Source organism: Eptesicus fuscus, chromosome 6, assembly GCF_027574615.1.
Source record: "Eptesicus fuscus isolate TK198812 chromosome 6, DD_ASM_mEF_20220401, whole genome shotgun sequence".
In the NCBI taxonomy this organism is placed as follows: Eukaryota; Metazoa; Chordata; class Mammalia; order Chiroptera; family Vespertilionidae; genus Eptesicus; species Eptesicus fuscus.
In genome coordinates, this window is record NC_072478.1 from 25,774,900 (window position 1) to 25,800,362 (window position 25,463).

General features: G+C 53.0%; 2 protein-coding genes and 1 non-coding gene across 11 annotated transcripts; 2 read left to right on the forward strand and 1 right to left on the reverse strand.

Moving 5' to 3' along the window:
* The first annotated feature begins 1,041 nt into the window (after positions 1-1,041).
* SH2D3A (SH2 domain containing 3A) lies at positions 1,042-11,735 on the forward strand. 7 transcript variants are annotated; one of them, XM_054717460.1, is made up of 11 exons: positions 1,042-1,075; positions 2,159-2,223; positions 4,709-4,845; positions 6,656-7,005; positions 7,345-7,421; positions 8,870-9,348; positions 9,472-9,587; positions 9,730-9,904; positions 9,987-10,098; positions 10,532-10,717; positions 11,360-11,735. In XM_054717460.1, the coding sequence occupies exons 3-11, from the start codon at positions 4,777-4,779 to the stop codon at positions 11,518-11,520; spliced, it is 1,725 nt and encodes a 574-aa protein (XP_054573435.1). In that variant the 5' UTR covers positions 1,042-1,075; positions 2,159-2,223; positions 4,709-4,776; the 3' UTR covers positions 11,521-11,735. The 7 variants fall into 7 exon arrangements, with proteins under 7 accessions (XP_054573435.1, XP_054573434.1, XP_008158402.2 ...); XM_054717459.1 differs by lacking the exon at positions 1,042-1,075 and adding an exon at positions 1,330-1,444; XM_008160180.3 differs by lacking the exons at positions 1,042-1,075; positions 2,159-2,223 and adding an exon at positions 1,330-1,444.
* Positions 4,509-4,615, forward strand: LOC114229193 (U6 spliceosomal RNA). Its single transcript, XR_003615282.1, has one exon. It is a non-coding gene; the product is annotated as a U6 spliceosomal RNA (small nuclear RNA).
* On the reverse strand, positions 5,630-24,709 carry TRIP10 (thyroid hormone receptor interactor 10). Of its 3 annotated transcripts, none has more exons than XM_028137205.2 (15): positions 24,625-24,709; positions 23,370-23,485; positions 23,227-23,283; positions 22,131-22,278; positions 21,993-22,055; positions 21,654-21,758; positions 21,434-21,562; positions 20,739-20,885; positions 20,431-20,625; positions 19,237-19,404; positions 18,865-18,974; positions 13,340-13,472; positions 12,988-13,133; positions 12,783-12,901; positions 5,630-5,929 (listed from the first exon to the last, which is right to left on the reverse strand). In XM_028137205.2, the coding sequence occupies exons 1-15, from the start codon at positions 24,646-24,648 to the stop codon at positions 5,883-5,885; spliced, it is 1,707 nt and encodes a 568-aa protein (XP_027993006.1). In that variant the 5' UTR covers positions 24,649-24,709; the 3' UTR covers positions 5,630-5,882. The 3 variants fall into 3 exon arrangements, with proteins under 3 accessions (XP_027993006.1, XP_008158396.1, XP_008158397.1); XM_008160174.3 differs by lacking the exon at positions 5,630-5,929 and adding an exon at positions 12,268-12,683; XM_008160175.3 differs by lacking the exons at positions 5,630-5,929; positions 19,237-19,404 and adding an exon at positions 12,268-12,683.
* Positions 24,710-25,463: the final 754 nt, after the last annotated feature.

Here is a 25,463-nt window from a genome sequence, read left to right on the forward strand (position 1 = left end):
TTAAAATTCTTGTAACCATTAGGGGGCGCTCTGCTCCTTCCCTGGACATACCCTCTGTATCAAAATTAGGCGGGGGTGGGGGTGGGGGGGTGTTAAGGAAAAGATACTCCCCTCAGCCCCTCCTGAGCCCCTCTTCCACCCGAGGGCGGGGCGGGCAGCGCAGCCTGGAAATGTCTAGCTTGGTGATCTTACAAGCACCAGAATGTTTCACCCCCAAACATCCTTCGCTCTGTATGCGTCCTCCTCCTCGTCTGTAAGATGGGTGAGAGTTTGGAATGATGGAAGGCATCAGAGATGGTGGGGGTGCCAAGACCAAAGCGAGGAAGGCAGGGTGGCCTGCCCGGGGCTCCGCGTTCGAATCGGCCACTCACAAACCGGCTCCGTTTCTGCATCTGGAAAATGGGGGTGATGAAAGCAGCACCCAGCTCGTTCAGGGGCCTAGGACCTAGGTGACAACCAACGCGTTGAGGCCCGTCAAGCAAGCAGTGCCGTCCTGGCATACAGCCAGTGCTCAGAGACTGTTAGCTGCGGCCACCGCTTCTTCGTTCCTCCCTCCCTCCCTCCCTCCCTCCCTCCCTCCCTCTTTCCCTTCCTCCCTTCCTATCCCTCCATAAACGTGCATGGAGCTTCTCTCTCTTATTCCCGATCCCCCCACCTTTCTCATGTTTGTCTCCAGGCATCACGACGGAAGATCCCCCACCTCCTTCCCCCCTCCTGAATGTCCACACCCCCCTCCCCCCACCATGTCTCTTCAGGGTCTAGCTCCGTCGTGCTGTCACTGGGGCAGGCTGTCGTGTTTTCCCGCATCTCTCCACGAAACCCAACCCTCAGCTGGGGTTCCACTCCCGGAAACCCGAGGGGGCGGTCTCGAGGAAGTGCACCCTTCCACGTCACAGCTGCCGCCCCCCCACGCCGAGGGAGAAAACTCGTAGGGGCCGCCCCGCCCCTTCCCGGAACCCTGAGGAGCCAGAGAGACACCCCCTCCCGCGCCCCGAGGGGCCAGGGGTGCTTAGGGCCAGCCGGAGGGAAACGGAGGAGCCCCACTCTCAGAAGAGGGGCTGAGGGCGGCCGGGCGGTGAGTGGGCGTGGCCATCCGCGGAGGGCGGGGCGGTGCTCCGGGCCGGGCCCACTTCCGGAAGAGCGGAGTTTCCCAGGCTGGTGCGGTCAGTGAAGGAGGCACCGTATTATTCAAAGAGGGCGTGGCCAGTGCAAAGCAAGGTTCCGAGGGGGCGGGGCGGGAGCGAGGGGGCGGGGCGAAGGCCTAGGAGACTCCCGTTGGGGGCGGGGTCCGAAAGGGGCGGGGTCTTGGGGCGGGGTCTGAAGGGCCAGGGCCTGGTGATTGGGCTGGGCTCTCACCTGGCCCGGTGGAAGGGGCCCGGAACCCTAGAACCTCAGACTGGAGTCCGGCCCCAGCCTCTTGGGAGCTCCGTGGGTCCCGACCCAGGTGAGTGAAGGGCGCCGGGCGGATCTAGGACCAGGGGATTATTCGGGTGAGGAGTCCTCTCTTTTCCAGGTGGGGTCACCTGCACGCAGGGAGGATCTGGGCGCCTGTCCACGCGCGTCCGCGGACGTAGACTGGGTCGCCGAATGCCTGATTGGATCGCTGTGCATCATGTCCGTGTCCGTGTACCTGGGTGTGCTCCGCTAAACGTGTTTCCTTTGCCACACGGAGATCCTCGGCTGCTTTCACGTTTGCCTGACATCTTTTTAAACCACAGACCAGATTGTGCCCCTCCCTCTCTTAAAGCCCTTCCTATTCCATCCCACTGAGCTGAAAATTTGGGGTCCACCAGTTCCTGCATTGTCTCACCCCAGCCGACCTCACTGGCTGAGCTCCACTTAGCTCCTTGCTCATTGCATTCCAGCCACACTGGTCTCCTCAATAACATCAAATGTAAAAAGCAAGCTCCATCTTCCCTCTGCATTTGCTGTACCCCTGCACCTGAACGGCTCTTTCTCCAAATCTTTGCATAGCTATCTCCTTCCCTTGCCTGAAGTCTCAGCTCCAATGTCACCTTCTGGGAGAGACCTTCCTGACTACACTATTTAAAGCACACTGCCCCCTCCAGCCATCTTACCACGCCTCCGCCTCCCTGTTTTAACATCTTCATTGATTACGCTTAGAATTTATTCCTATTTTGTTGTGTGTCTTGTTCAGCGGACGGTCCAGGGTGAAGGCGGGTCTCTATCATCACTGTATTTCCAGGTCTAGAACAGCACAAAGTAAGTGCTCAGCCAACTGATGATTGTTCAATGTCAAGTTTGTCTCTCTGTGTCCATGTGCCTGTGTGCTGGGTGGCTGCTCCCTGTGATGTGTACACATGTATATGGTCTATAGGCCATGAATACCCCCTCCCTCCTTTCCCCATGTTTGCCCCTACCTCACCTCCTCTCCTGATTCTGCCCCCTTCATCTCTCCCCTGCCCAAATATCCAGAAATTATTCCCAAAGACACAGGGCAGGAGGATGACTTAGCCTATGGCTGACCTGTGCCCACCTTGAGCTTTCCCCCAACTAACCGGAATTTTGTCAGTGACCCACCTTGATGCCCACTAAGGGGGACATGAGTCAGAGGAACCTGGAGTTGGGGGAGTCTTAAGACAGAGGCTAGGCCTGGGCCAGAGGACAAACAGGAAGTGCACAGGCATCCAAGAGACACACCTGGTGTTCAGGTATGTGTCGCCTAGAGCCAGCTGCTGGCCCTGCTCCCCACCCCTAAAGTCAGCTAGGGCTGGTCTGTGAACTTCCTGCCCTTTTCAGGCCCTCAGCCAGGTTGACTCATGATGTAAGAATCCTGGTGCTGTTTTTCTGCAGACCCTGACCAGGCCACGAATACCCCATGGGGTGGAGAGAGTGACCCCTTGCTTCACTCCTCCCCAGGGCGGGTTTTCACCACCAGATACTTGAGACAGGTCTGCATGATAATCAAGGGAGTCCCCAAGTGTTTGAGCCCTAAATTTGACAATAATAATAATAATAATAATAATGAAATGTATCGGCTCCAAAATTGCATTTGCTGACATTTCAACATCCTTAACTGTGGTGTTACATTGGAAAGCCATGCATAGGTTAGATTTTCTTACATCCTACAAATCCTTTTGTCTGCACAAGGATTGCTTAGAAGCTATGCACATTAGTAAATTAAATTACCTTCAGCCTGGAATGTTCTTTTACTCTGAGAACCACAGGGCTTGTTCCCTCAAAATCATTCCAGTTGTACTGACTGAGACCTTCCCAGGCCACCGGATGGAAAATCTGAACTCCACCCCTAGGATCTTGGCTCTCTCTGACCCATCTGCACGTTCATCCACTTGTTTATTTTATATATATAATTGATTTCAGAGAGGAAGGAAGAGGGAGAGAGGGATAGAAACATCAATGATGAGAGAGAATCATTGAACGGCTGCCTCCTGCATGCCCCCACTGGAGGTAGAGCCTGAACCCTGGCATGTGCCTTGACCTAAAATTGAGCCGTGACCTGTTTCCTAGGTTGACACTCAACCACTGAGCCATGCCCGCTGGGCTATTTATTTTCTTAATCGCTCTCTCCCACACTAGACTGGCAATGGTCTCGTTTGTTTTGTTTACTGCTGGGTCTCTAGCACCTGGAACAGCGCTTGGCACACAGTGGGTGCCATATAAATATTGGTTTGAGTAAATTAGTTTATTAAATTTCTATAACATGGGTCATTACGTCACCTGCATAAAATGCCACTCTATTTTAAAGCAGTGCATAGATCTTCTCCCTTTGCAAAATCCCAGTGAATGCATGGCTGTTTCCATGAAATCACAGCCAATTCTAAATTAAAGTGATTCACAGCCTGATTTTATATGTACCAACAATTGACCCTGGGACAACATGGGCTTAAACTGCACGGGTCCACTTATATGCAGATCATTTTCTTTTATTTATGCAGATTATTTTCAATAAATTCTCTAAGTGTATTTTCTCTTCCTTATGATTTTCTTAATAACATTTTCTTTTCTATAGCCTATTTTATTGTGAGAAGATAGTATATAATACATATAACATACAAAATATGTGTAATTGACTATGTTATTAGTGAGACTTCTGGTCAATCATAGGGTATTAGTAGTTATGTTTTTGGGGGTGTCAAAAGTTATGTACAGATTTTCTACTGTGTAGGGGTCAGCGCTCCTAACCCTTGCATTGCTCAAGGGTCAACTGTAATCTGGCATATATCTATACCTACATCTATATCTAGATCTATATTGCTGGTTTATATACATACACACACACACACACACACACACACACACACACATACACATATATATATATAATCTGACTATGATTAACTTGTTTAATTTATAATATTATATATGTATGTAATATATATAATATATATATACATACATACACATACACACACACACACATATACACAGAGAGAGGAAAAAAAATGCATTTTAAGGTTTGATAGGATATGGGCTGCTGTCTCCAAAACTAAGAGGAACACAAAAACAAATTTTAAAAAAAACCAACTGTGCTTGCTTCGGCAGCACATATACTAAAATTAGAACAATACAGAGAAGATTAGCATGGCCCCTGCACAAGAATGACACGCAAATTCATGAAGCGTTCCATATTAAAAAAAAAACAACACTCAACAACAAAAACTAAGAGGAGCATAGAAAGGCTGACTCAGCCACTCAGGAAGCAGGAATAATTATTCCCATTTTACAGATGTGGAAGACTGAGGCCTGTTGAAAGTGCAGAACTCAGCCCCAACATTCATTGCCCCCAAAAGCTTCATGCAGGTGCCACAGAATGGAGAGGACTTTGCCAGCCAACCCTGGTACCACGGCCTCCTGTCCCGCCAGGTACTGCCTCCTGCAGGCCCTCAGCACCATGTGATGGGGAGTCTCTCCTGCCCATGACCTGCCGGAGACTCCTAGGCCCTAGATGTGGATTTAGGATCAAGGGCTGTTGGAAGAGGTGGCTGGGGGACTGGGGATTGTCTTGAAGCTTGGTTGGTGTGGCACATCACTCCTTATATTTAAATTATCACTTTCTTTGGGATGGTGTTGAGGATGGTAAAGGAGATTGAAGAAGGTCCTAGCTCCCTCAAAGCACCCCTTGGCTCTGCTTGTCTCCCTCTTTCTCTGGGTCCCAGGCACCTGTGGCCACCATCTTCCTCTCAATTCAAGGCCCCCTGCTCTCATCTTCAATTCAGGTGTCACTTTCAGGAGTCCTAGGACCCTGGGCATCCAATCAAATCATGAGAGGCAGTATAGCTAGTGGTTAAAACTCCACACTTTAGAGTCAGACATCCTGGGATTAAATCCCAGCCCTACAGCTTACATTCTGTGTGACCTAGCCTAAGGTATTTAACTTTTCTGGGCCTCAGTTTGCCCATCTGTAAAATGGAAATAATAGTACGTACCATTTAACTTTGGTAAAGGATTAATTGAGTTCATGTTTTACACCTAAAGCAGCAACTGGCGCCCAGTAGGGCTACACATGTGTCCACTGTATGTATTATTCAGTCCCCAGCCCCTATCACCAACTCTGCTTTGCCTCTCTGGTGTCAGAGCCCTCAGCCCCTGTTTGTTTTCACACTAGTCATAAGACAGCTTGACATTTTTATACAGGATTTATGGGTCACACACTGGAAGAATCCAAATAATGTCTTATTTTGAAGTCACATTTGCAAAGCAAGCCAGTACAGTATATTTTCTCAGATTAGAAGCAGTACCAGTCAACATCAGCTAGCAACTATAACAAACCCTTCCAAGATGTCACTGGCTAAACACAATACACAGTTAGGGCTTGTTCATGTCACAGTCCAAGGTGGTTGAGGAGTGAGGATGTGGAGCTCCGGAAATCAGTCAGGACCTTTCTATCTTGTGACTCAGCCTTACCCCAGGGCTTTGGTGACATCAGCTGACAAATACGGGACAGAACCTGTAGGATTTAAAAATATTTTTTAAAATATTTTTTTATTGACTTTAGAGCAGGGGTCCTCAAACTTTTTAAACAGGGGGCCAGTTCACTGTCCCTCAGACCGTTGGAGGGCCGGACTATAGTTTAAAAAAACTGTGAACAAATTCCTATGCACACTGCACATATCTTATTTTGAAGTAAAAAAACAAAACGGCAAAAACACCCGCATGTGGCCCGCGGGCCGTAGTTTGAAGACGCCTGCTTTAGAGAGAGGAGGAGAGAGGGAGAGAGAGAGAGAGAAACATCGATGTTTCACATCCATGGGTTGCCTTCTGCACGCCAGCACACTGGACAGGGGATCCAACCTGAAAACTGGGTATGTGCCCTGGCAGGGAATCAAACCAGCGACTTTTTGTTGCACTAGATGACACTCAACCAACTGAGCCACACTGGCCAGACCAGAACCGGTAGGATTTTGCAGGAAGGTTTTTATGGGCCAAATGTGGATAGTCCCCACTGTACTTCTGCTCTCATCCTATTGGTCAGATCTTGTCACATGATAGCTCTAAGTGCAAGGGAGCCTGGGAAATGTAGTCCAGAGGTGTGCCCATGAGAAAAGGGTAAATGGTTTGGTACAAAACTACCCAATCTCTGGGATGGCTTTTTTGGGGTAGGGGTGTTGAAGTACCATGAACTATTGATCTGGGCTCGTACCTAAACCTCCTGTCCCCTGTTCTCCATCCCCAGAAGGCAGAGGCTCTTCTTCAGCAAGATGGTGACTTCTTGGTTCGTGCGTCTAGGACCTGTGGGGATCACCCTGTGATCTCCTGCCGCTGGCAGGGCTCTGCCCTGCACTTTGAGGTGCTTCGTGTGGCCTTGCGTCCCCGGCCAGGCCGGCCCACAGCCCTCTTTCAGCTGGAGGATGAGCGTTTCCCAAGCCTGCCTGCCCTGATTCGCAGCTATGTGAATGGGCAGCGTCCACTGACCCAGGCTACAGGGGCTGTGGCCTCCAGGCCGGTGATGCGGCAAGGGCCTATCCAACGCAGCTTCAGTGAGGACACCCTCCTAGACAGCCTGTCTCGGATAGAGCTACTCAGGTACTCACAGGCTCCCGACCTTCCTGGTGCCACCCAAGTGTCACCTTGGCACTATGACACTGGGGGCAGATCATTCTTGGTTGGGGGAAGGGGGGCTTTCCTGTGCTTTATAGGATGGTGAGCAGCATCCCTGGTCTCTATCGACTAGATGCCAGTAAAACCCACCCCACCCCAGTCCCTAGTTGTGACAAACAAAAATTGTCTCCTGACGTTGCCAAGTCCCCTGGGGGTAGAGCACTCTGGTTGAGATCCAGTGGTCCTGAGTAGGGGTTTGGGGCATTGGTGGGGGTGGCCCTGCTTAGGCTGGGACTTCACATCTATCCCATCTCTGTCCCCCAGGGCTAGGAAGTGGAGTGACAGTCAGCCTGCAGGTTTGGAACATGTGGGGTGGTCAAGAGAAGGCCACTCTGAACCAGGTGAGAGTCTGCCAGACAGCCCATGGCTCAGGAATCTCGTTGCCCCTCATCCCTTGAGTGACCTTGGGCAGGTGACTTAATCTTTTGGGAAATGGGGACACTGATACTCTCAAAGTGGTTAAAAAACACATAGGAACTTTGTAGGTGCTTAAAATGTGGCTTTACAATTATTCTAAGAAACCCTATGTGTTCTGACCATGGCTGGCCTCCCTAATAACTCTGCCACATGCCCTCACTCCAGTCACACAATCTTCCTTTCAGTTGCTAGAACATTTCAAATTTGTTCCTGCCTTAGGGCCTTTGCATTAATTATTCTTGCCCATTCCCCTAATCTTTTTCTGACTCCTTCTCACCCACCATGAGTTCTTCAAAAACCGTTTACCCCAATCATCCTACCTAAAGGAGGTCTCCTCCTCCCTCATGCCCAGTCTGCCTCGTCTGCCCTGTCCATCCCCCATTCCATTCAACAGGAGCCCTCTCTGTGTACCAGGCACTGCATTAGGTGCTGAGATATATCGATGAATGAAAAAGACAAAGATTTCTGCCCTAGTGAAGCTAACATCCTGTTAGAGGAAGACAGACCAAGAACAACAAAATAAGTCAATTATATATGATTTGGGGTAAAAATTAAAAGTACAACAGAGTAGGGGAGACTTTAAGTAGTAGTCAGGAAAGGTCCCGTGGAGAACTATTTTGAGAACGTAAAGAAAGGAAAGATGTAGATAACTGGGGGCTGAGAGTGGCCTAGGGAGAAGGAACAGCAAGTGCAAAGGTCCTGGGGCCAGAACAAGAGTTTGAACTATTCATTCAACCAAAAGGAGGTGAGTGTGGCTGAAGCAGTGGGAGAGAGGGGAGAGTCAGAGAGAGAGATCTGGGGCTCAGATTTTGTGAGCTTTTTGGGCTACTGTGAGGACTTTGGCTGGTATTCAGAGTGAGCTAGGAATTGTGGGAAGTTGTTAAGCCCCCATAACAAGGTCTATTGAAATGCTTTGTAAGTACAGAACCTCCCAGAAGTCTGGGTGCCCTTTTAAGTTTTAATAACCTTGGAACTCAACATGCCACACACTTAACCAAAGACATCATTTGAAGGTTTGATAAATTACATTGCTTTGATGTTTATGCAGTTTTGTGAATTTTGATTAATATCTTTTTATTTTAATTTTGTAACGTCAGTGCTTTACCATCTTCAGTCAGAGGGGCAAAAACCAAAGGATTCAAATTTAAAATGTGGTATTCAGAATTCGCAAAACTATTTAAGTGTGAAAGAAAGTTTATTTTCAAACCATTGGTGAGTGTGTAGCGTTTATACTGGAGAATTTGGTAAAAGTTCAAAGCCACACCAAGATAGGTAGGGGTGCCCGGGTATTGACTGAATGAGTGGATGAACCAGGACGCACCCAACTATCTTCTCTGTGAACCTCCTGCACCCCCTCTTGTATGACCCCCAGGAGCCTCCACTGGGCCCACACTTGCCCTGTCTTGCATGGGTAGTGACCCTGAGTTGCTGAGGACCCCGGCTCCCCTGGGATCCATCGCTGACAGCCTCAGTGCCTCAGATGGGCAGCTTCATGCCAAGGCGCCCAACAAGCCACCTCGAACGTCCTCACTGGTGCTGCCTGATGCCTCTGAACAGCCCCCAACTTACTGTGAGCTGGTGCTCCGGGTGCCCAGCGCCCAGGGAACACCCCCTGGCCACCAGTGCCCAGAGCCAGAAGCCCCATGGTGGGAGGCCCAGGAGGAGGAGGAGGAGAAATGTTTTGCAAGACCACAGGCAGACATCTCTTTCTGCCACCCCGGCAAATCCTCTGGCCTTCTGGACCCCCAGAATCGGCCCCTGGAGCCCAAAGTCCTGCATACTCTCCGTGGCCTGTTCCTGGAGCACCATCCTGGGAGCACTGCCCTCCACCTGCTGTTGGCAGACTGCCAGGTGAATCTCATACCAGATCCCTTCTCCCTAGGCAGGGTCTGAGGCCCAACAGTACCTCACATCCACATACTCACTCTGTTCACCTGTCCTCCCCACGCCCCCCCTCAACTCCTCTACTCCCAGGCTGCCGGCCTGCTGGGAGTGACCAAGGCTCAGCGGGATGCCATGGGGGTTGCCTCCGGCCTGGAGCTGCTCACACTTCCCCATGGCCAGCGCTTGAGGTCAGAGCTGCTGGAAAGGTGAGCCAGCCACCTGGAATTCCCACGATCTCCAAATCTCCCTACTCAGAGAGGGGGGTGGGCAATGCCACCTCCCGTCCTCCCTCACCCCCAAATACAAACCTCCCCACTGCCCCCAGACCCTTGCCCTCTGCCTCCACAGGCACGAGGTGCTGGTGCTGGCCGGTGCGCTGGCGGTGCTGGGCTGCACGGGGCCGCTGGAGGAGCGCACAGCCGCCCTGAGGGGCCTGGTGGAACTGGCGCTGGCGCTACGGCCTGGGGCGGCGGGGGACCTGCCCGGACTGGCCGCTGTCATGGGCGTCCTGCTCATGCCCCAGGTGCATGGGGTGCCGGGATGGGGTGGAAGCCCGAGTGCAGGTGATGGGGGAAGTGGAGGCATGCTCAAGATTTTTACCCCAGGTGTCCCGGCTGGAACAAACGTGGCGCCAGCTCCGAAGGAGCCACACCGAGGCCGCAGTGGCCTTCGAGCAGGAGCTGAAGCCGCTGATGCGGGCGCTGGATGAGGGCGCTGGTGAGTGGCATCATTCTGAGTTGCGCGCTTATTCAAACTCAGAATCCTACCCCAGTCCTCGGCCAAACCGCGGCTTCGGTCGTTAGCCCCGCCCCTCCACCCCAGGCCCTGCCCCCTTCGCCCCTAGGCCCTACCTTCCACACTAACTGGGCCTAGGATCCAATCCCTAGGCCCCGCCCTCACTGTGCCCTAGGCCCCGCCCCTTTATCCTAAGCTCTGCCTTCTGCACCCTCTGCACCCTGGCCCCAGCCCTTAGGCCCCGCGCCTGCGTTAAACCACGCCCTTGACTCAATCTAGCTCTGCTGGGCTCAAGCCTGCTGACCCAAGTCCTGCTGGTTACTTTAGTCCTAGGGTGCCTGGTCCAATGTCCCACCCTCTTCACCCTAGGCCCTGCCCCCTGTCCAAGGCCCACCCCAGACCCTTCTCCCCACAGGACCCTGCGACCCTGGCGAGGTGGCGCTGCCTCACGTGGCCCCCGCGGTGCGCCTGCTGGAAGGCGAGGAACTGCCTGGGCCGCTAGACGAGAGTTGTGAGCAGTTGCTGCGCACCCTGCAGGGGGCGCGTCAGATGGCCCAGGACGCACCCAAGTTTCGCAAGGCCGCCGCCCAGCGCCTGCAAGGTGAGTGCCCCCTCTGTGCTGGGCTGCCAGAGGGTCCTGACCTTAGGAGCAACCCGCATGCTCTAACCTGGTGCCCCCAAACCCAAACCGTGCCAGGGACCATAGTCTCCCACCACGCCTCCCAAAGTCTCACCCAAATTGGTGAGCTCCTCTCAGGGGCCCCCAAGCCAGGTCTGCAACCAGCAGTGATGACAGGAAGTGCCCTACAAAGGGGGGGGGGGGGGCCCCCCCCGCCACACCCACGGGTCCCACTGCCACCCATCCCAATTTCCAAGTTTGTCTCACAGGGTGGCCCAGGACCCCAAATCCTGACCCTGGGGCGGCTCCATCTCCAGACAGAGCCTCTAAGGTGGGGCCCCTAGCAGCTCAAACTAGGAACAGAGTGTCATCCCCATGCACCCTGGCTGAGCTCACCTCCACTAATCAATCCCCTCAGCCACGACCTCTTCCTCCACCCCCCCCCCCCCCCCCCGAACTTGCAGCCCCGCTCCCCACCAACCCCACCTAACTGTCCAGAGTACTTGGGGCAGAGTTCCTCCAGGGCCCTGCTGGGTCAAAGTCCCCAGGAGAAAAGGCAGATATGAGGAGGGGCAGTGTAGGTCCCTGGGCCCCACCCCTAGTGCACCTGGCCCTTCCCCCCAGGATTCCGGCCGAATCCCGACCTGCAGGAGGCCCTGACCACTAACTTCCTGCGGAGGCTGCTCTGGGGGAGCCGGGGTGAGGGGGCTCCGAGGGACAGTCGTCTGGAGAAGTTCCAGCAGGTGCTCAGTGTCCTGTCACTGCGCCTGGAGCCTGACTGCTGAGAGCGCAGACCCCCTTCTTCACACTCGGACGCCCAGACCTCTGGTGACCCCAGCAGGACACCTAGGGAATCATCCCAGTTTGCTCACAGAGCCAAACAGGGTGAGGACACACACTCTGGCTTGCAGAAGGGAGGGGGGGGGGGGCAGGTTTGCAAGAACCCACCCTGCCCCCTAAAAATATACAGGGATATTGGGGTGAGGGGCAGCCTCCCCCCCCCCCCACCACACACACACACAGGAGAAGACCCAGGCCTGTGGAGGCCCTGGCTGCCCTCTCCCGGCCCCACCCCCCCACATATCCCACAAATGGTGAATGTGTAGCTTCTAATGATAAGAGAACTTGAAGCTCTGTGAGAGGCCAGAGTTCAAATGCCTCTCAAAAAGTTGTGACTGCCAGCAGATTGCTTGGCTTCTTTGTGCCTGCCTTCAACATAAGGTGAGCCTGTCCTTCCTAGGCATTATTATGGAAACTAAAGCTCAATATTTACATGAGAATGCTTGGCACACAGTAGGTGCTCAGTGAATGCTACCTGTTCTCAGGAAGTTGCCATGAACATGGAAGGGATGTTTGCCACCCTTCTCCCTACATCGGTCGCAGACAAGGGCCCCATTCTCAGGAACAGCGTGTGTCCAAAGTGTGCCCCGATTCCCCTTCCCTTCCTCATTCCCTGTGTGGCCTGTAAGGAGGGTGGCATTTGAATATCCAACCCCAGTATCTCAATCTCCTAATAAAGCATGGAATCCAAGAACTTTACATATTTGTTTTTATATATAAAACAAAATGGCCCTAGCCGAGTGGCAGGAAAAAGATTTAAAACACGAGTATGTACATCAATGGTAGAAGGCACAGCGGGTCCATCTGAGGTGAGGCGTCGGGTGGAGGTGGGGGCAGCAGGTTACACAGGTCTCAGCTGAAGCCACGGGGGCAGAAATAAAGTGCGTAGGTCCTGGGGCCCCCTGTGGCCCAGAAGCAGCAGCCGACAGCCCCCCCCCCCTCCCCACCTCTGGCAGGGTTCAATTGAGCGTGACCCTGAGGTAGGAGGTGGGCACGTAGCCTTCCCCCCCCTGTTTCCGCCTGACCCGAGTCCAGCCATCGCCTTTGTCCTCTTCCATGAGACTCAGGTCTTCACCCTCAGCCATGGATATGGTGCCCTCGCTGGACCCTGTCATGGGAGTGGTGGTGGGCTCAGGCCTGCTTTAGGGGCATTTAAACAGAAGCTAGCCCGACGCCCCCCACCCCTGCCCAAGAAACTGATGCTCACCTTCAAAGTGGTAGATGGCCACACAGTGACCTATAGGGGATGCACACTCCTCGAAATCCTCATCGAACTCTGTGTAGATGGGGGTGTCCTGGCCTTCCTCCAAGGGGGGCTCCTCAGAGCTGGGAGGGGAGAGTGAAGCAGGTGAAGACAGCCCCGCCCTCCCACATCCCGGGGGAGGCAGACCCACTGTGGCCACCCCACTCACCTCTCCTTGTTCTCCTGTGACCCACTGTTACTGCTGCTGCTGCTGTCGGGTGGGGCGCTGGCTGGGGGGTCCGGAGGCCGGGTGTGCCGGCTCAGGCTGTCTCCCCGGTTGCTCAGGACCCGGCTCTCAGCTTCCGCCAGCCAAGCCTGAGAGGAGGGGACCATGTGGTCAGTTCCAGGGCAGGGCTCCGGGGTCAGCCCACTCTGGGCTCAGATGTTTCCTGAGATCACCCATGCACACCCAAAGCTGTGATGAGAAACAGCTGCAGCCTCCCCATAATACCTCCCTGTCCCCCAGGCAGTGACTAAGCCCGGCTGGCCGGCCCCCGCCCCTCCCCAGGGTCTTCCCTGACCTCATACTTCTGCACTTCCAATTTCAGCCGCTCAATGTTGTTCAGGGTTTCTACAATCTGGGGCTCCAAGCTAGTGGGGTCCCCCATCTGGGGTGTCTTCTCATACACATCCTTCATTTTCTTCAGGGCTTCCCTAGGAGCAGACAGACAGATGAGAAAGAACAGACCCATGTGAATTAACAAGCAAAAAATATGGGTTTTGCCCTGGCCAGTGTGGCTCAGTTGGATGAATGTCATCCCATGCACCAAGAGGCCCCTGGTTCAATTCCCAGTCAGGGCACCTGCCCAGGTTTGGGGCTCGATCTGGGGACCATGCAGGAGGCAGCCGATGTTTCTCTCCCCCTCTTCCTTTCTCTCTCTCTGAATCAATAAAAAAAAATTTAAAGCTCACGTACTAGTGCTTCACAGACTGGGCTTGAATTCCAGTCTGGGCATTTCCTGCTTGTCAGTTTGGGTCGTTACTGAATCTGTCTCAGAATGCTAACCTTGAAAATGAGGATAACGATACATACGTGGGAATGGCTGTGAAGATTAGAACAGTGCCTTTATTTATTCAGACACACAAAGTACTGTATAGCAGGCGCTGTCCTAAGCAAGACAGTCAGGACCCTGCCTCTGCTCACAGAGAGACACACAGTCTCTCAGGAAAACTTGGGAACTCCAGAGAATCCATGTTTGGAATAGTGCGTGGCATACAGTAAGTGCTCTGTAAATGCTAGGTGTTATTATTATCATCAGTCCTTGGTCCCTAGTCCCTCATGACTATATGTACAAGCAGTAATAGTTATATGAACATAGACTTCTGGAAAATGTCAAACCTGGGTTTCAACTGCTTTCCAGTCTAAATAGTACCCATGTTACCGATGCAGAAACTGAGGCACAGAGAGACAAAACAGCTGGAATTCAAGGCGAGTCTGCCTTGACTCTGGAGCATGCACCTTTAGCTCTACTTCATAAAAACTCAGGAAATTCCACGTTCCTAACGGAACTTTACACCGATAAAAGCTGTTTTGTACAAGATGGCAAAATATAACTTGTCTGTCTGTCTCCAAGTGGCAAACGTCATTTCTATTATGTAAGAGGACTGGAAAGAGAATCTTGCTGTCTGGAAAGAATGAGTAAAAATTTCTTTAATCTGGCAGACTTTTTATTGTTAAATTTCAAGTGTTTGAGTTAGTAAATAGATAACCATATGCTGTTATTGTTTTAGACAATCAATGTGGTGAATGAGACTGATTTTTTTCTGTTTTAGAGACTGTAGTTGATACTCTTTTTTAAAATCATTATTGTTGAAAGTATTACCTATGTCCCCTTTCCGCCCCCCATTGACTTCCTCCAGCCTGCTCCTACCCCCACCCCAGGCCTTCACCACCCTGTTGTCTGTGTCCATGGGTTATGTATGTATGCATACAAGTTATGTGGTTGATCTCTTCCTACCCACCCACCCTCCCCTGCCTTCCCTCTGCGATTCGCCAGTCTAGTCCATGCTTCTATGTCTCTGGATCTATTGCATTACTGGGGCAACATCCAACTGTCTCATGATTTTTTTTAAGTCTTAAAAAAAAGGAAAGTTTTTCCAGTTCCCTGTGCTTGGCAGTGGCAGCGGTCGGTGTGAAAGCCCGGTGCCAGCGTGAGGCAGGGCAAAGCGCAGAACCAAGATGGCAGCATAGGTAAACACCAGTACACGCCACCTCCCACAACCACATCCACAACTGCCTGAAATCCGGCAGAATGGAAGTCCTACAACTAGAGAAGTAAAGAAGAAAGTGCACTGAGACTGGTAGGAAGGGCAGAGGCGCTGAACGGGCTGGTCCGACACCCATGTGTGGTGTTTCTTTAATTGGGAGGGAGATCTCCAAGGCCTCCTGTGAGAAGCAGGGGATCCCAGCCCCACACCAGACCCCCAGTCCAGGGTTCCAGAGCAGGGATGAGAAGTCCCCATAACTTCCAGCTATAAAAACCAGCAGGGATTGTGGCTGAGTGACATGGAGGCTGCTGGAGTCCCAGGTGTTCCTCTGAAAGGGCCTGCAAGTGAGCTTATACAGTCACAATTCCTCTGAGCTCCAGTGCAAGGCTACGGCTTTGGGGAAATCCAGTGACATACGAGGAGGAATTGGACTGTCTGGCATTGGGCAGGAACTCAGGGGTGGTTTTCTCCGGTGCTTACAGGGGTCATTGTTCCTGTGCTGGGACCTGCCCCATCATAGAGCTGACTGGCAGCCATATCTGAGTTTCTATCAGCGTGGCCCACACTGTTTCACTGGTTACTCTGCCCTGGTGATTTCCTGAGACCTTGCCCCATCCAATTTGCAGACCCACCAAAGCCATTTGTAGCTGCTTTTCCACTTGAATGGCCTATCTTGGCTCAGGCTTCAGACTTTGCTAAAAATCTCTTAAACAAGCAGCAGCTGGAGGCAGTGTACCCCAAACTTGTCAATAAAAGGCCCAACACCCAGCACTAGCACCAGCCTGCCTTGCCTCACTCCTGAGCCTTGCCTGGGCACTTCCTAGCCCAATACAAATAGCGGTCATCTCCAGATCTCTCTGTAGCTCCTGCTAGGTGGCACCAGGCAGTGGCTGACTTTGCACCTCCCAGGAGGCTCTAGAGTCAGTGGCTCAATAGACAGATTCAGACCATAGCAGATTACAACTCTACACATCCGCAAGTGACACACTCAAGGGGCAGACTCAGTGAGCACCAAGCCCCACTGAAGCAAGTCTTGCTCCATACAGGTGTCTCCTGCATAGCATTCTTCCACTGTAGATGCAGCTGGTCCACACAGCCATTTGGCCTGGAGGCCAATTCCTCCCAGTGACTACAATTCCTTCCAGGGACGCAAATCAAGGCTCAACTACAAAAAGACTGTGCACACAGCCCACATAGGGTTGCACCTAGAGTGCCCAGCTCAGGTGACTGGGGAGGCTGAACCACTGGGCCCTATAGGACACCTATTACACAAGGCCGCTCTACCAATTCCAGTAGACATAACAGCTCTACCTAATACATAGAAGCAAACTCAGGGAAGCAGCCAAAATGCAGAGACAAAGAAACATGTTACAAATGAAAGAAATGAAAGCAAGCAAGCTACTGGATACAGAGTTCAAAACAACTGTTATAAGATTACTCAAGGATCTTAATGGAGCTTCAAGGGACTTAGTGAGACTCTCAAGGATGTTAGGGAGAATGTCAAAGATATAAAAAAAAGACTAGTCAGAAATTAAGCATTCACTAACTGAAATAAAGAATAATTTACAGGGAGCCCTAGCTGGTTTGTCTCAGTGGATAGAGGGGTTTGGCCTGTGCACTGAAGGGTCCCAGGTTCGATTCCAATCAAGGGCACATGCCTGGGTTGCAGGCTTGATCCCAAGTAGGGGGCGTGCAGGAGGCAGCTGATCAATGAGTCTCTCTCATCAATGATGTTTCTATCTCTCTCTCCCTCTCCATTTCTCTCTAAAATCAATAAAAAAATATATATTTAAAAATAATAATATACAAGACTTCAACAGTAGAGTAGAGGATTCCGAGAATTGAATCAAGGATTTGGAATATGAGGAAGCAAAAACCACCCACTCAGAAGAACAAAAAGAAAAAAGAATCCAAAATTATGAAGATAGTGTAAAAAGCCTCTGAGATAACTTCAAGCGCATCAACATTTGCATTATGAGGGTGTCAGAAGGAGAAGAGAGAAAGCAAGATATTGAAAATCTATTTGAAGAAATAATGACAGAAAACTTCCCCCACCTGGTGAAAGAAATAGACTTACAAATCCAGGAAGTGCACAGAACCCCAAACAAGAAGAACCAAAAGAGGCCACACCAAGACACATCATAATTAAAATGCCAAAGCAAAAGACAAAGACATAATCTTAAAAGCAGCAAGAGAAAAACAGTTAGTTACCTACAAGGGAGCACCCATATGATTGTCAGCTGATTTCTCCACAGAAACTTTGTGGGCCAGAAGGGAGTGGCAAGAAATACTCAAAGTGATGAATAGCAAGGACCTACAACCAAGATTACTCTACCCAGCAAAGCTATCATTTAGAATTGAAGGTCAGCTAAAGAGCTTAACAGACAAGAAAAGCTAATGGAGTTCATCACCACCAAACCAGGATTACATGAAATGTTGAAGGGTATTCTTTAAGAAGAGGAGGAGAAGAAAGAAGAAGAAGAAGAAGAAGAAGAAGGGAGGAGGAGGAGGAAGGAAGGAAAAGGAGGAAGAAATATGAACAATAAAGTGACAATAAATACATATCTATCAACAATTTAATCTAAAAATCAAACAAGAAATCTAATGCACAAAATAAACTAATGAATAAAATAGAATCAGTGGCATGGAAATATGGGACTGACGAATCTCAGAGGGAAGGGGGGTGGGGAAGAGTGGGAAGAGATTATTCAAAGATCTTATATGCATATATGCATTATCTATGGACACAGACAATAGGGTGGTAAAGGCCTGGGCCAGATGGGAACTGGGTGGAGGGGGGACAATGGGGAGAAAAAAGAGGGGCATTTGTAATACTCTCAACAATAAAGATTTAAAATTTTTTTTTAAATGTTTTATTATGATAAAATATACAGAACACAAAAATTCCCATTTGAGCCATTTTTGGTTCATTTATGCCAAATGTACAGTTCCATGGCATAAAGTACATTCACATTGTTGTGCAACCATGACCATTGTATTTGCTTGGCTAGGATTTTGCATCGAAGATCATAAGTGAAGTAAAATGGGCCCATACTTCTATTTTCTTGAATTCTTGCTAAGTGATTTTAAAATAGAGATTCCACCAGACTCCAAAATGTGCTGGTGGCATTCACTCACTTTCTGTGTGCTGGAATGAGTTGTGTAAGATGGGAAGGAACTGTTTCTTATGAGCGGGGTAGGAATCACCTGTATAACCATCAGAGATTGGGGCTTGATGGGAGATGTTTGAGTACCATTTCCATGTACAGAAGATCCTGCAATAACTATATCCATTCAGCAGAAACCATACCTCGAATTTTGACCTTTGCTAGGGCCAGTGATAGGCAGTGTGATACTCTGTCGTGATGCTGGCCGCAGCAGGGAGCCAGAGCTCCCAGTCAGCCAGTCATGGAGGCAGACAACCGGCACTATGCACTGCAGTACTAAATGCATTTTGACTTTTGGTATTTTCAATTCATGATGCGATCATTGGATGGAACCGCAGGGTAAGGTGAGGAACATCTGTAAGTCTTTACTATTTTGTTGTTGTTAATCCTCACCCGAGGATATTTTTCCACTGATTTTCAGGGAGAGTGGAAGAGAGAGGCAAAGACAGAGAAACATGGATGTGAGAGAACACATGGACTGGCTGCCTCCTGCAGGAGCCCGGACCAGAGAGCGGTCTGGGGAGGAGCCAGAGACCGAGGTAGGGGCCCTTGATCTGAATCCAACCCAGGACCCTTTGGTCCTCAGGCAGAAGCTCTACCCATTGAGCCAAACCGGCTGGGCTGTCTTCACTATTTTACTTTCTTCTCTGCCTGCCTCCCTCTCACCTTACCTCTGGTCAATCTCTTTCTGTAGCTCACGATTACGCTCCTCCAGCTGCTGCTGAAGCCGCTTTCTCTGCTGCTCCGGGGGCAAGTGGCTGAAATCCTCAGTCACCACTGTCTGCAGGGAGGAAGGGAGCTGAGTTTGGGATTGTGGAGTGTGAACTTCCAGGCCCCAGGACACTCATAAGACACACCAAGTCCACCTTCCGCCCCACCCGAGGTTCCTGGGGGGCAAGGCCATGCACTGAGCAAAGCAGGTCCGAGTCACGCAATGGGAGGAGTGGGTCCAGCCTGCAGCAGGAAGCGAGCCCAGGGTCCCGCCTCCCGGCCGCTGGGCAGGCTGGGGGGGCCCCTCCTCCTCCCCAGGAGGCCTCACTTACCCCACGGCTGCCTCGAAGGCTGCGGAAGGATGCTAGCCGCGGTTTGACTGACTTACTGATCTCACTCAGTATGGCCAAGGGGTCGAGGCCGGAGCGGGGGGATGGGGATCCATTAGGCAATGCCGAGGGCAGGGGGCCCCCCAGGGGGGAGAGGGGTGGAGGATGCGGCTACCAGTGGGGACCGTGGAGGAGGTGTGTGGTGGGGTAAGGTTGGGGGGGGGGGGGGTGTAGAATATAGAGAACGAGTACAATATGGACCGATGGAGGGATGCAATAAAGGAAAAAACGAAATGGAAAAAAGAAAAAAAAACGGTAAGAAAACCACAACTCAAGAAGCACAATCACACAGAAAATGCATGCAGAGAACAACACAAAAACCTAGGAGGGGGCATTAGACTGTGAGCCAGAAGGCCAGACCCCTCCCTCCCCCAGTGTCTCCCACAGCCCCCTGCATCCCGTGCCCAGTACCTAGGATGGGGTCTGAGGGCGCAGGGAAGCCCACGTGTCTGCCCCCCACCCCCAGCTTTCTGGGCTCACAGTCCACAACACGGAGGGAAGTGCATGCAGAAATCAAGGTCTCATACAGATATAGGGCCACAGGAGTCAGGGGCAAGCTGAGAGAAGGGTCAAAGGCGTGAAATATCAGAGAGTTAGGGGGGCCGGGGGGGAGGAGGGGGTTCCGCTGGGTAGGGGGACACAATTTATACATTGAAGTGGGGTATCAAGGGCCAAAGGTATAAACTAGGGAGAGGGCAGTTGTAGCAGCTATAAACCAGGAGTGTCCAAGTATGTGCTTGACATTGAAAACCAAAAATCCCAAGAAAAACCAGCCTGAAGGTTGGGACCCAGCCTCATGGGTGGGATGAAAAGAGACCGGGGGAGTCCCCACGGCCAGCATCCGAGGCCTCACCCAGCCCTAAATCCCACAAGCAGGTCTCCTCCGAGCATCCCGAGAAGCAGCAGACACACACCACAGCCACCCACCCTCCCTTCCTGGCCCCCCGTCAGCCTCAGGGGACTCGCAGGCCAATCACCGCTTTCCCTCTAGCCTGGGCCGGCAGCCAAGAGGAAAATTCCTGCCCAGGACTCAGCGTTCCAACGGCTGGGGCTGACTCAGTGCCCCCTCCCCCCCCCCACACACACACCGCTGTCCCCACTCACTCACACCCCCTCCCCAAAAGCCCTGGCCCCCACCTTGTTCTTCTTGCCAAAGGGCCAGCGTTTGGCACGGCTACGGCCTGGGCCCCGCAGCTCAGGCCGGCCGTCGGAGGGGGTGCCCAGGCTGCTGTCCGAGTGCGTTCTGTTCATGGGCTGGCTGAAGTCTTCGAATTCCACGTCGCCCGGGCGGGCAAAGCCTGACTTGTTCAGCTCAATTAGGACCTGGGAGTCCTGCAGGGAGGACACGGGGAGGGGGAAGGGCAGTCGGAAGTCAGACTAGGTGCCGCACCTTCAGGGTCCACCTGCCCACCCCACAACCCACTGGCACACGACCAGGCACTCACGTTCTTGCTGTCCACAGCAGCCGCAGCCACCTTCATGCCCTCCAAACACTTGGTGATGATCGGAAGCACCTGCAGCTCGGCCTCTGACAGCAGCCCGTACCCAGCCCCCAAGTGGGTGGCCCGGCGCTCATCCATGTCCTGTAGCTTCTACAGGGACAAGGCAGGGGTGCTGCTGGAGGGGCCGGAGCACAGATACTTCCAACCCAAGGTGGTCAAGGGAGAGACAAGGGGCCAGGTTGGTGTCAGAGGGGACTTTAAGGACCAACCCCCCGCCCTATCCCCACCCCCCACCCCCAGCCCAGGGAGTCAAGAAAGGCTTCTCAAAGGAGGTGACCATGGAGCCAGGGCTTTGAAGGAAAAGCAGACCCAGCGCAGATATTGCCAATCTCAGGATTAGGACAAAAGAGTGGCACATAAGGCTGAAAAGGGAGAGGGAAAAGTCAAGATGTTTCAGAGGGGTTGTTAGGGCTGGGGCTTAGAATAGGATGTTCACGAGAAAAAGAAGCCATCCCTGGCAGAAGGAACAGCTTGAGTGAAGGCAGAGCTCACTATTACCATTTGTTTCTAAAACCCCTTTCAATGTAGAGATTAGGGCATTGCAGCTGGGGTTTTGACAAACGTGTAGGAGACGGTTAACAGTGGGTGTATGTTTTTTGGGTGTGTGTGGGGGGAAGGTGGAGGCTTGGAACACTCACATCAAATATCTGAGGCATCTGGGAAAAGTAGAAGTGGGCCTGGTCTCGGTTGAAACGCTGCAGCTGGGCTGCGTACTCATTTTTGCTTTCTTCTGCCATATGGCTCCGGAGATGGGCTTGTTGCTTGGCCTGAGGAACATCAAAGTGGGGGTCAGTCACTTGTCAGGTTCTGACCTCACCCCACCCCAGCCTCTAAGCCTTCCCCAGACCCCACAAGCACCTTCTCCACATCAGCCTTGGTGGCATTGATATCCTGGTCTAGCCGCTCTGCGGTCTGGGCTGCCTTCTCAGCCTCCCGGCAGTCCCGCTCAAATTTGCGCTTACTCTGTGCGGTGGACAGAACCAGAATGAAGGAGCTGCCATCCCTGATGGCAAGGGGGTATGGGAAGCCAAGATTCCAGCAGCTGGCAGGAAGTCACCCAGCAAGTGGGGGGCAACGGGCATTCTGGAAACCTTTGGGGGGGGGGGGGAGGTTCTAGCCAGACAAAAGGCTCTGTGGGTCAGCAACCCTCACCCTGCTCCCTGGGACCAGAGCCACCGTCCACACCCACAAACTCACATTCTCCAGCTGTTTGAAGCCACTTTCCAGCTGCTGCTGGGCCCGACGTCCTTCTTGGAAGTGCTGTGGGAAAAAGAGTGACAGGCTCACCCGGGTCACGGCAGGGCCCCCAGGAAGACCCGGGAGGAGACCACTCACCATCTTTCTCTCCTGCTTCATGTCTTGCGAGTATTTGGCCAGCTCAAGACACACGTGGACGCTGAGGTTCTCAGCCACCAGCTCCCGCTGGCCCGCAAAGTCATTCACTTCCTGGAGAATCTGCACGAAGGACTGCTGCTGGCTGAACCTCAGGGGAGAGAGGGGACAGCCAGCCAGAGGTCAGACCCCAGGACCCACCTCCACAGGAGAAAGGGGAAGGCCCAAGACATTCACTCCTGAAGCAGTGACAAATTCTGGCCCGTATCCCCTACCCCTACCCTTTGCTTGAGTGAGATGCATTTCGGGACTTAGAATATGTTGGGTTTTAGAAAGGAGATGCAATGCTTATACCATCTTTTGTCTATCACCCCAGTGGGGTCAGGGACAACATCCTGTAACCAGACACTACAAGTATTTTTGCAGAAAGAAGGATTAATATTCATACTAAGTGGGATAAAAACCAAGCCCATTATGGACCTGATCCACATCAAGTGAGTTCAGATCAGAGGTGGCCTCCAAATAAGTTACCAGAAAAACTTTTGATTTCTCGAACCTTTAGGGTTCTGAACAAGAGACCCATATGGGCTGGACCCTGTTTTAACACATTCATTCAGTTAATCTTCATGTGAGCCCCCCACAAGGTCATGGTCATCATGCCCATTTTACAGATGAAGAAAACAGAGGCACAAAACTTAAGTCACTTGCCCAGAGTCACTCAGTTAGTAACTGCTGGAGCCTCCCCGATTTAATAGGTAGAGGAAAATGGAAGCAGAGAAGTTGAGTCAATTGCCCAAGGCAGTTTGGCTAGAAAGTAGTGGACTTAGGATTGCAACCCCGGTACCCTGGAGCCTGTACCTGTGATTTTTTTAAAATTTTTAATTGGTTTTAGAGAGAGAGACGGGAATCGAACGCTCCCCTTTTTGGGTCACAGTGGCCAGGACCTATACTCTTAACTCTAGGTAGGAATCTAGATAACAAGTGAGGGACCTGATTGAGGGACTCAGCTATGGGAGAGATACCCAGACAAAAGCCCCCTGGCTCCCCCCCCCTCCCCCCCTGCTCCCAATCTTGCCCCACAGCCTCTCTCCATCCTTACTTGGATTCAGGGTCATCTTTCGCAGGTCTCTTGGGCAGATATTTTTTCACCAGGTTCCTAGGGGGAGAGAGGCAGGAAGGCTGAGCCCGCAGCCCCCCCACTGCACCCTCTAGCCCCAGGGCCTGTCCACCCTAGGGTCTCACCGCAGCTGCTTCGCGTAAGCCTGCTCCACCTCCGTCCGCTCTTTCACGAACTTCACGTATCTGTCCAACAGGTCCAGCCCCCACTGCGTGTGCCGCTCTATCACCTCAAATTGATCCTGACGGGAGGATGGGAGGGTGGGGGAGGACCGGGTCAAGACCCCGCAGCCAGATAGCAGGGAGCCTCAAGGCTCTGAGCTCCCTCCGAGAAGGAGTGGCTTCCCGGACCCGCCCCGGCTCGACTCCGCTGGAGGTGCGGGGGGAGGCAGGAAACCAGCGGGAACCCCCTCCCCTTCCCGGGAAGGGCCAGGGAACAGGGGCGGGGCCCCAGCCGGACGACGACAGGGTCTCTCCGTCTCTGGACAGCCAAGAGGGGTGTGGAATGGGGTAGGGCCACTCCCCTTGCTCCGACTCCCCTAATCCCCCCGGATTCCGGAAAATCCGGCAGGCCCGGCGTGAGTCAGGGCTAAAGGGGCCGGGTTCCCTGCATCTTGGGGGTTAGGAGGGGCAGAATGGCCAAAGGGCAGGCAACCCCGATGTACTCAGTTTCCCCCCACGAATTCCACTGCACCTCCAAAAGAAATCCCGGCGTTGAGGAGGGGGCAAGGTAGTTACCTCGCTGCACCCGGGAACCCACAGCTGCCACCGCCTCCAGAAAGAGGAGGGGTCGGAGGTCCCGGCTAGAATTAGGGGGAAATTCCTGGGACTTCCAGAACTGAGGTTAGAGGCTGCCCGGAGACGGCCCCTCCCAGTGCCTGGAACAGAGGAGGCCAAGCCTCACAGCCCCTTCCCCCTCTAGAGCGTCCCTAGCCCCTAGGTGTTGATTGGAGGTGACGCAAAGGGCAGTCAGGACTTCTAAGTCCCACGTGGGATTGAAAGTGGCCAGAGGGTCCCCTCCCCCTCACCAGGCGGACAGGCGGGCGGCGGGCAGGAACCCAGGGGCCGTAAGATAAGCCGCCCGCCCAGCCAGGGTGCTCAAAATAGGTGACCTCGCTCGGCCGCCCCGGCCTGGCCCTAGGATTTCGTCCTCCTCACTCTGAACCCGGTGCCTCAGTTTCCCTACGCCGCACCTGCAAGGTCGCCCCTTGCCCCCGAGCTTCCTGAGACGTCCCGGGAAACTCCGAGAGAGGGCGGAGCGGGGACTCCAGGGATCGGTGGAAGGGAAAGCGTGGAGCTTCGGCTAAGGAACTGCAGGGGCAAAGGGGAGCGTCTGGACCCCAGTAAGATAAGAGCTTGGGGTCAGGCCGATGGGACTCACCCACAGCTCGGTGCCCCAATCCATGCTGCTCCCGCCGAGGCCGCCACCGAGGCCGCCGCACCCGGTCCCCGCCGCCCGCCGCCCTCCGCGGGGAAACTCAGTCGAAGGCTATGCGCCCGACCCCGCCCCGCCCAGGCCCCGCCCACTCGCGGCTCTGCCCCGCCCCGGCCGGCGAGGATCTCCAGCCCAGAAGCCTAAAAGGCGGGGGGGGGGGGGGGGGGGGGGAAGAGGGGGCGGATGGAACTGGACAGACGCCTTAAAGGATTCCCACCCATTTTCCAAATCCCCGGGCCCCTCTTATCTTCCCCAACATGCCCGGTCTCGGACTGCTCTAACTTTCCTCTTTCTCTTCAACCATAAGGGTCAAGACACTAAAACCCCATCCAAGAGGTCCTTCCCCACCCCTTCGCCGGGAGAACCTGAGGTCACCCAGCTCTTGCGGGCCGGCGCGGCTCCAGACGTCTATGCTCGTCCCACAAATGGTCTAGTCCCTCCCGCCGCAGGAAGGATCGGAGGACTTCGATCCTGTCCAGGACGCGGCTTCGCCAAGGCCGGGTCCATTAGCGCCCCCACCGCATCCTGCCTTCCCTCCCCTGAAGTCTGCACCGGGAAACTGAGGTCGGACCGTCCTTGGGGCGCCGGGCCCAGGCCTTTCCTCAGCTCCCGTCCAGTTAGGGCTTGCACCTGCCCATTTTTTTCAGTCGCTTCCATCAAGACCCAATTAGGTTTAATTGTCTGTACTGGGATTCCAACTCCGCCCATCCCTCCACATTAGGGCCTGGAGCTGGGAAGTCTTCGGGCTCCCTCATAAAAGTTTGTTCACACTTTGTGTTCATCCC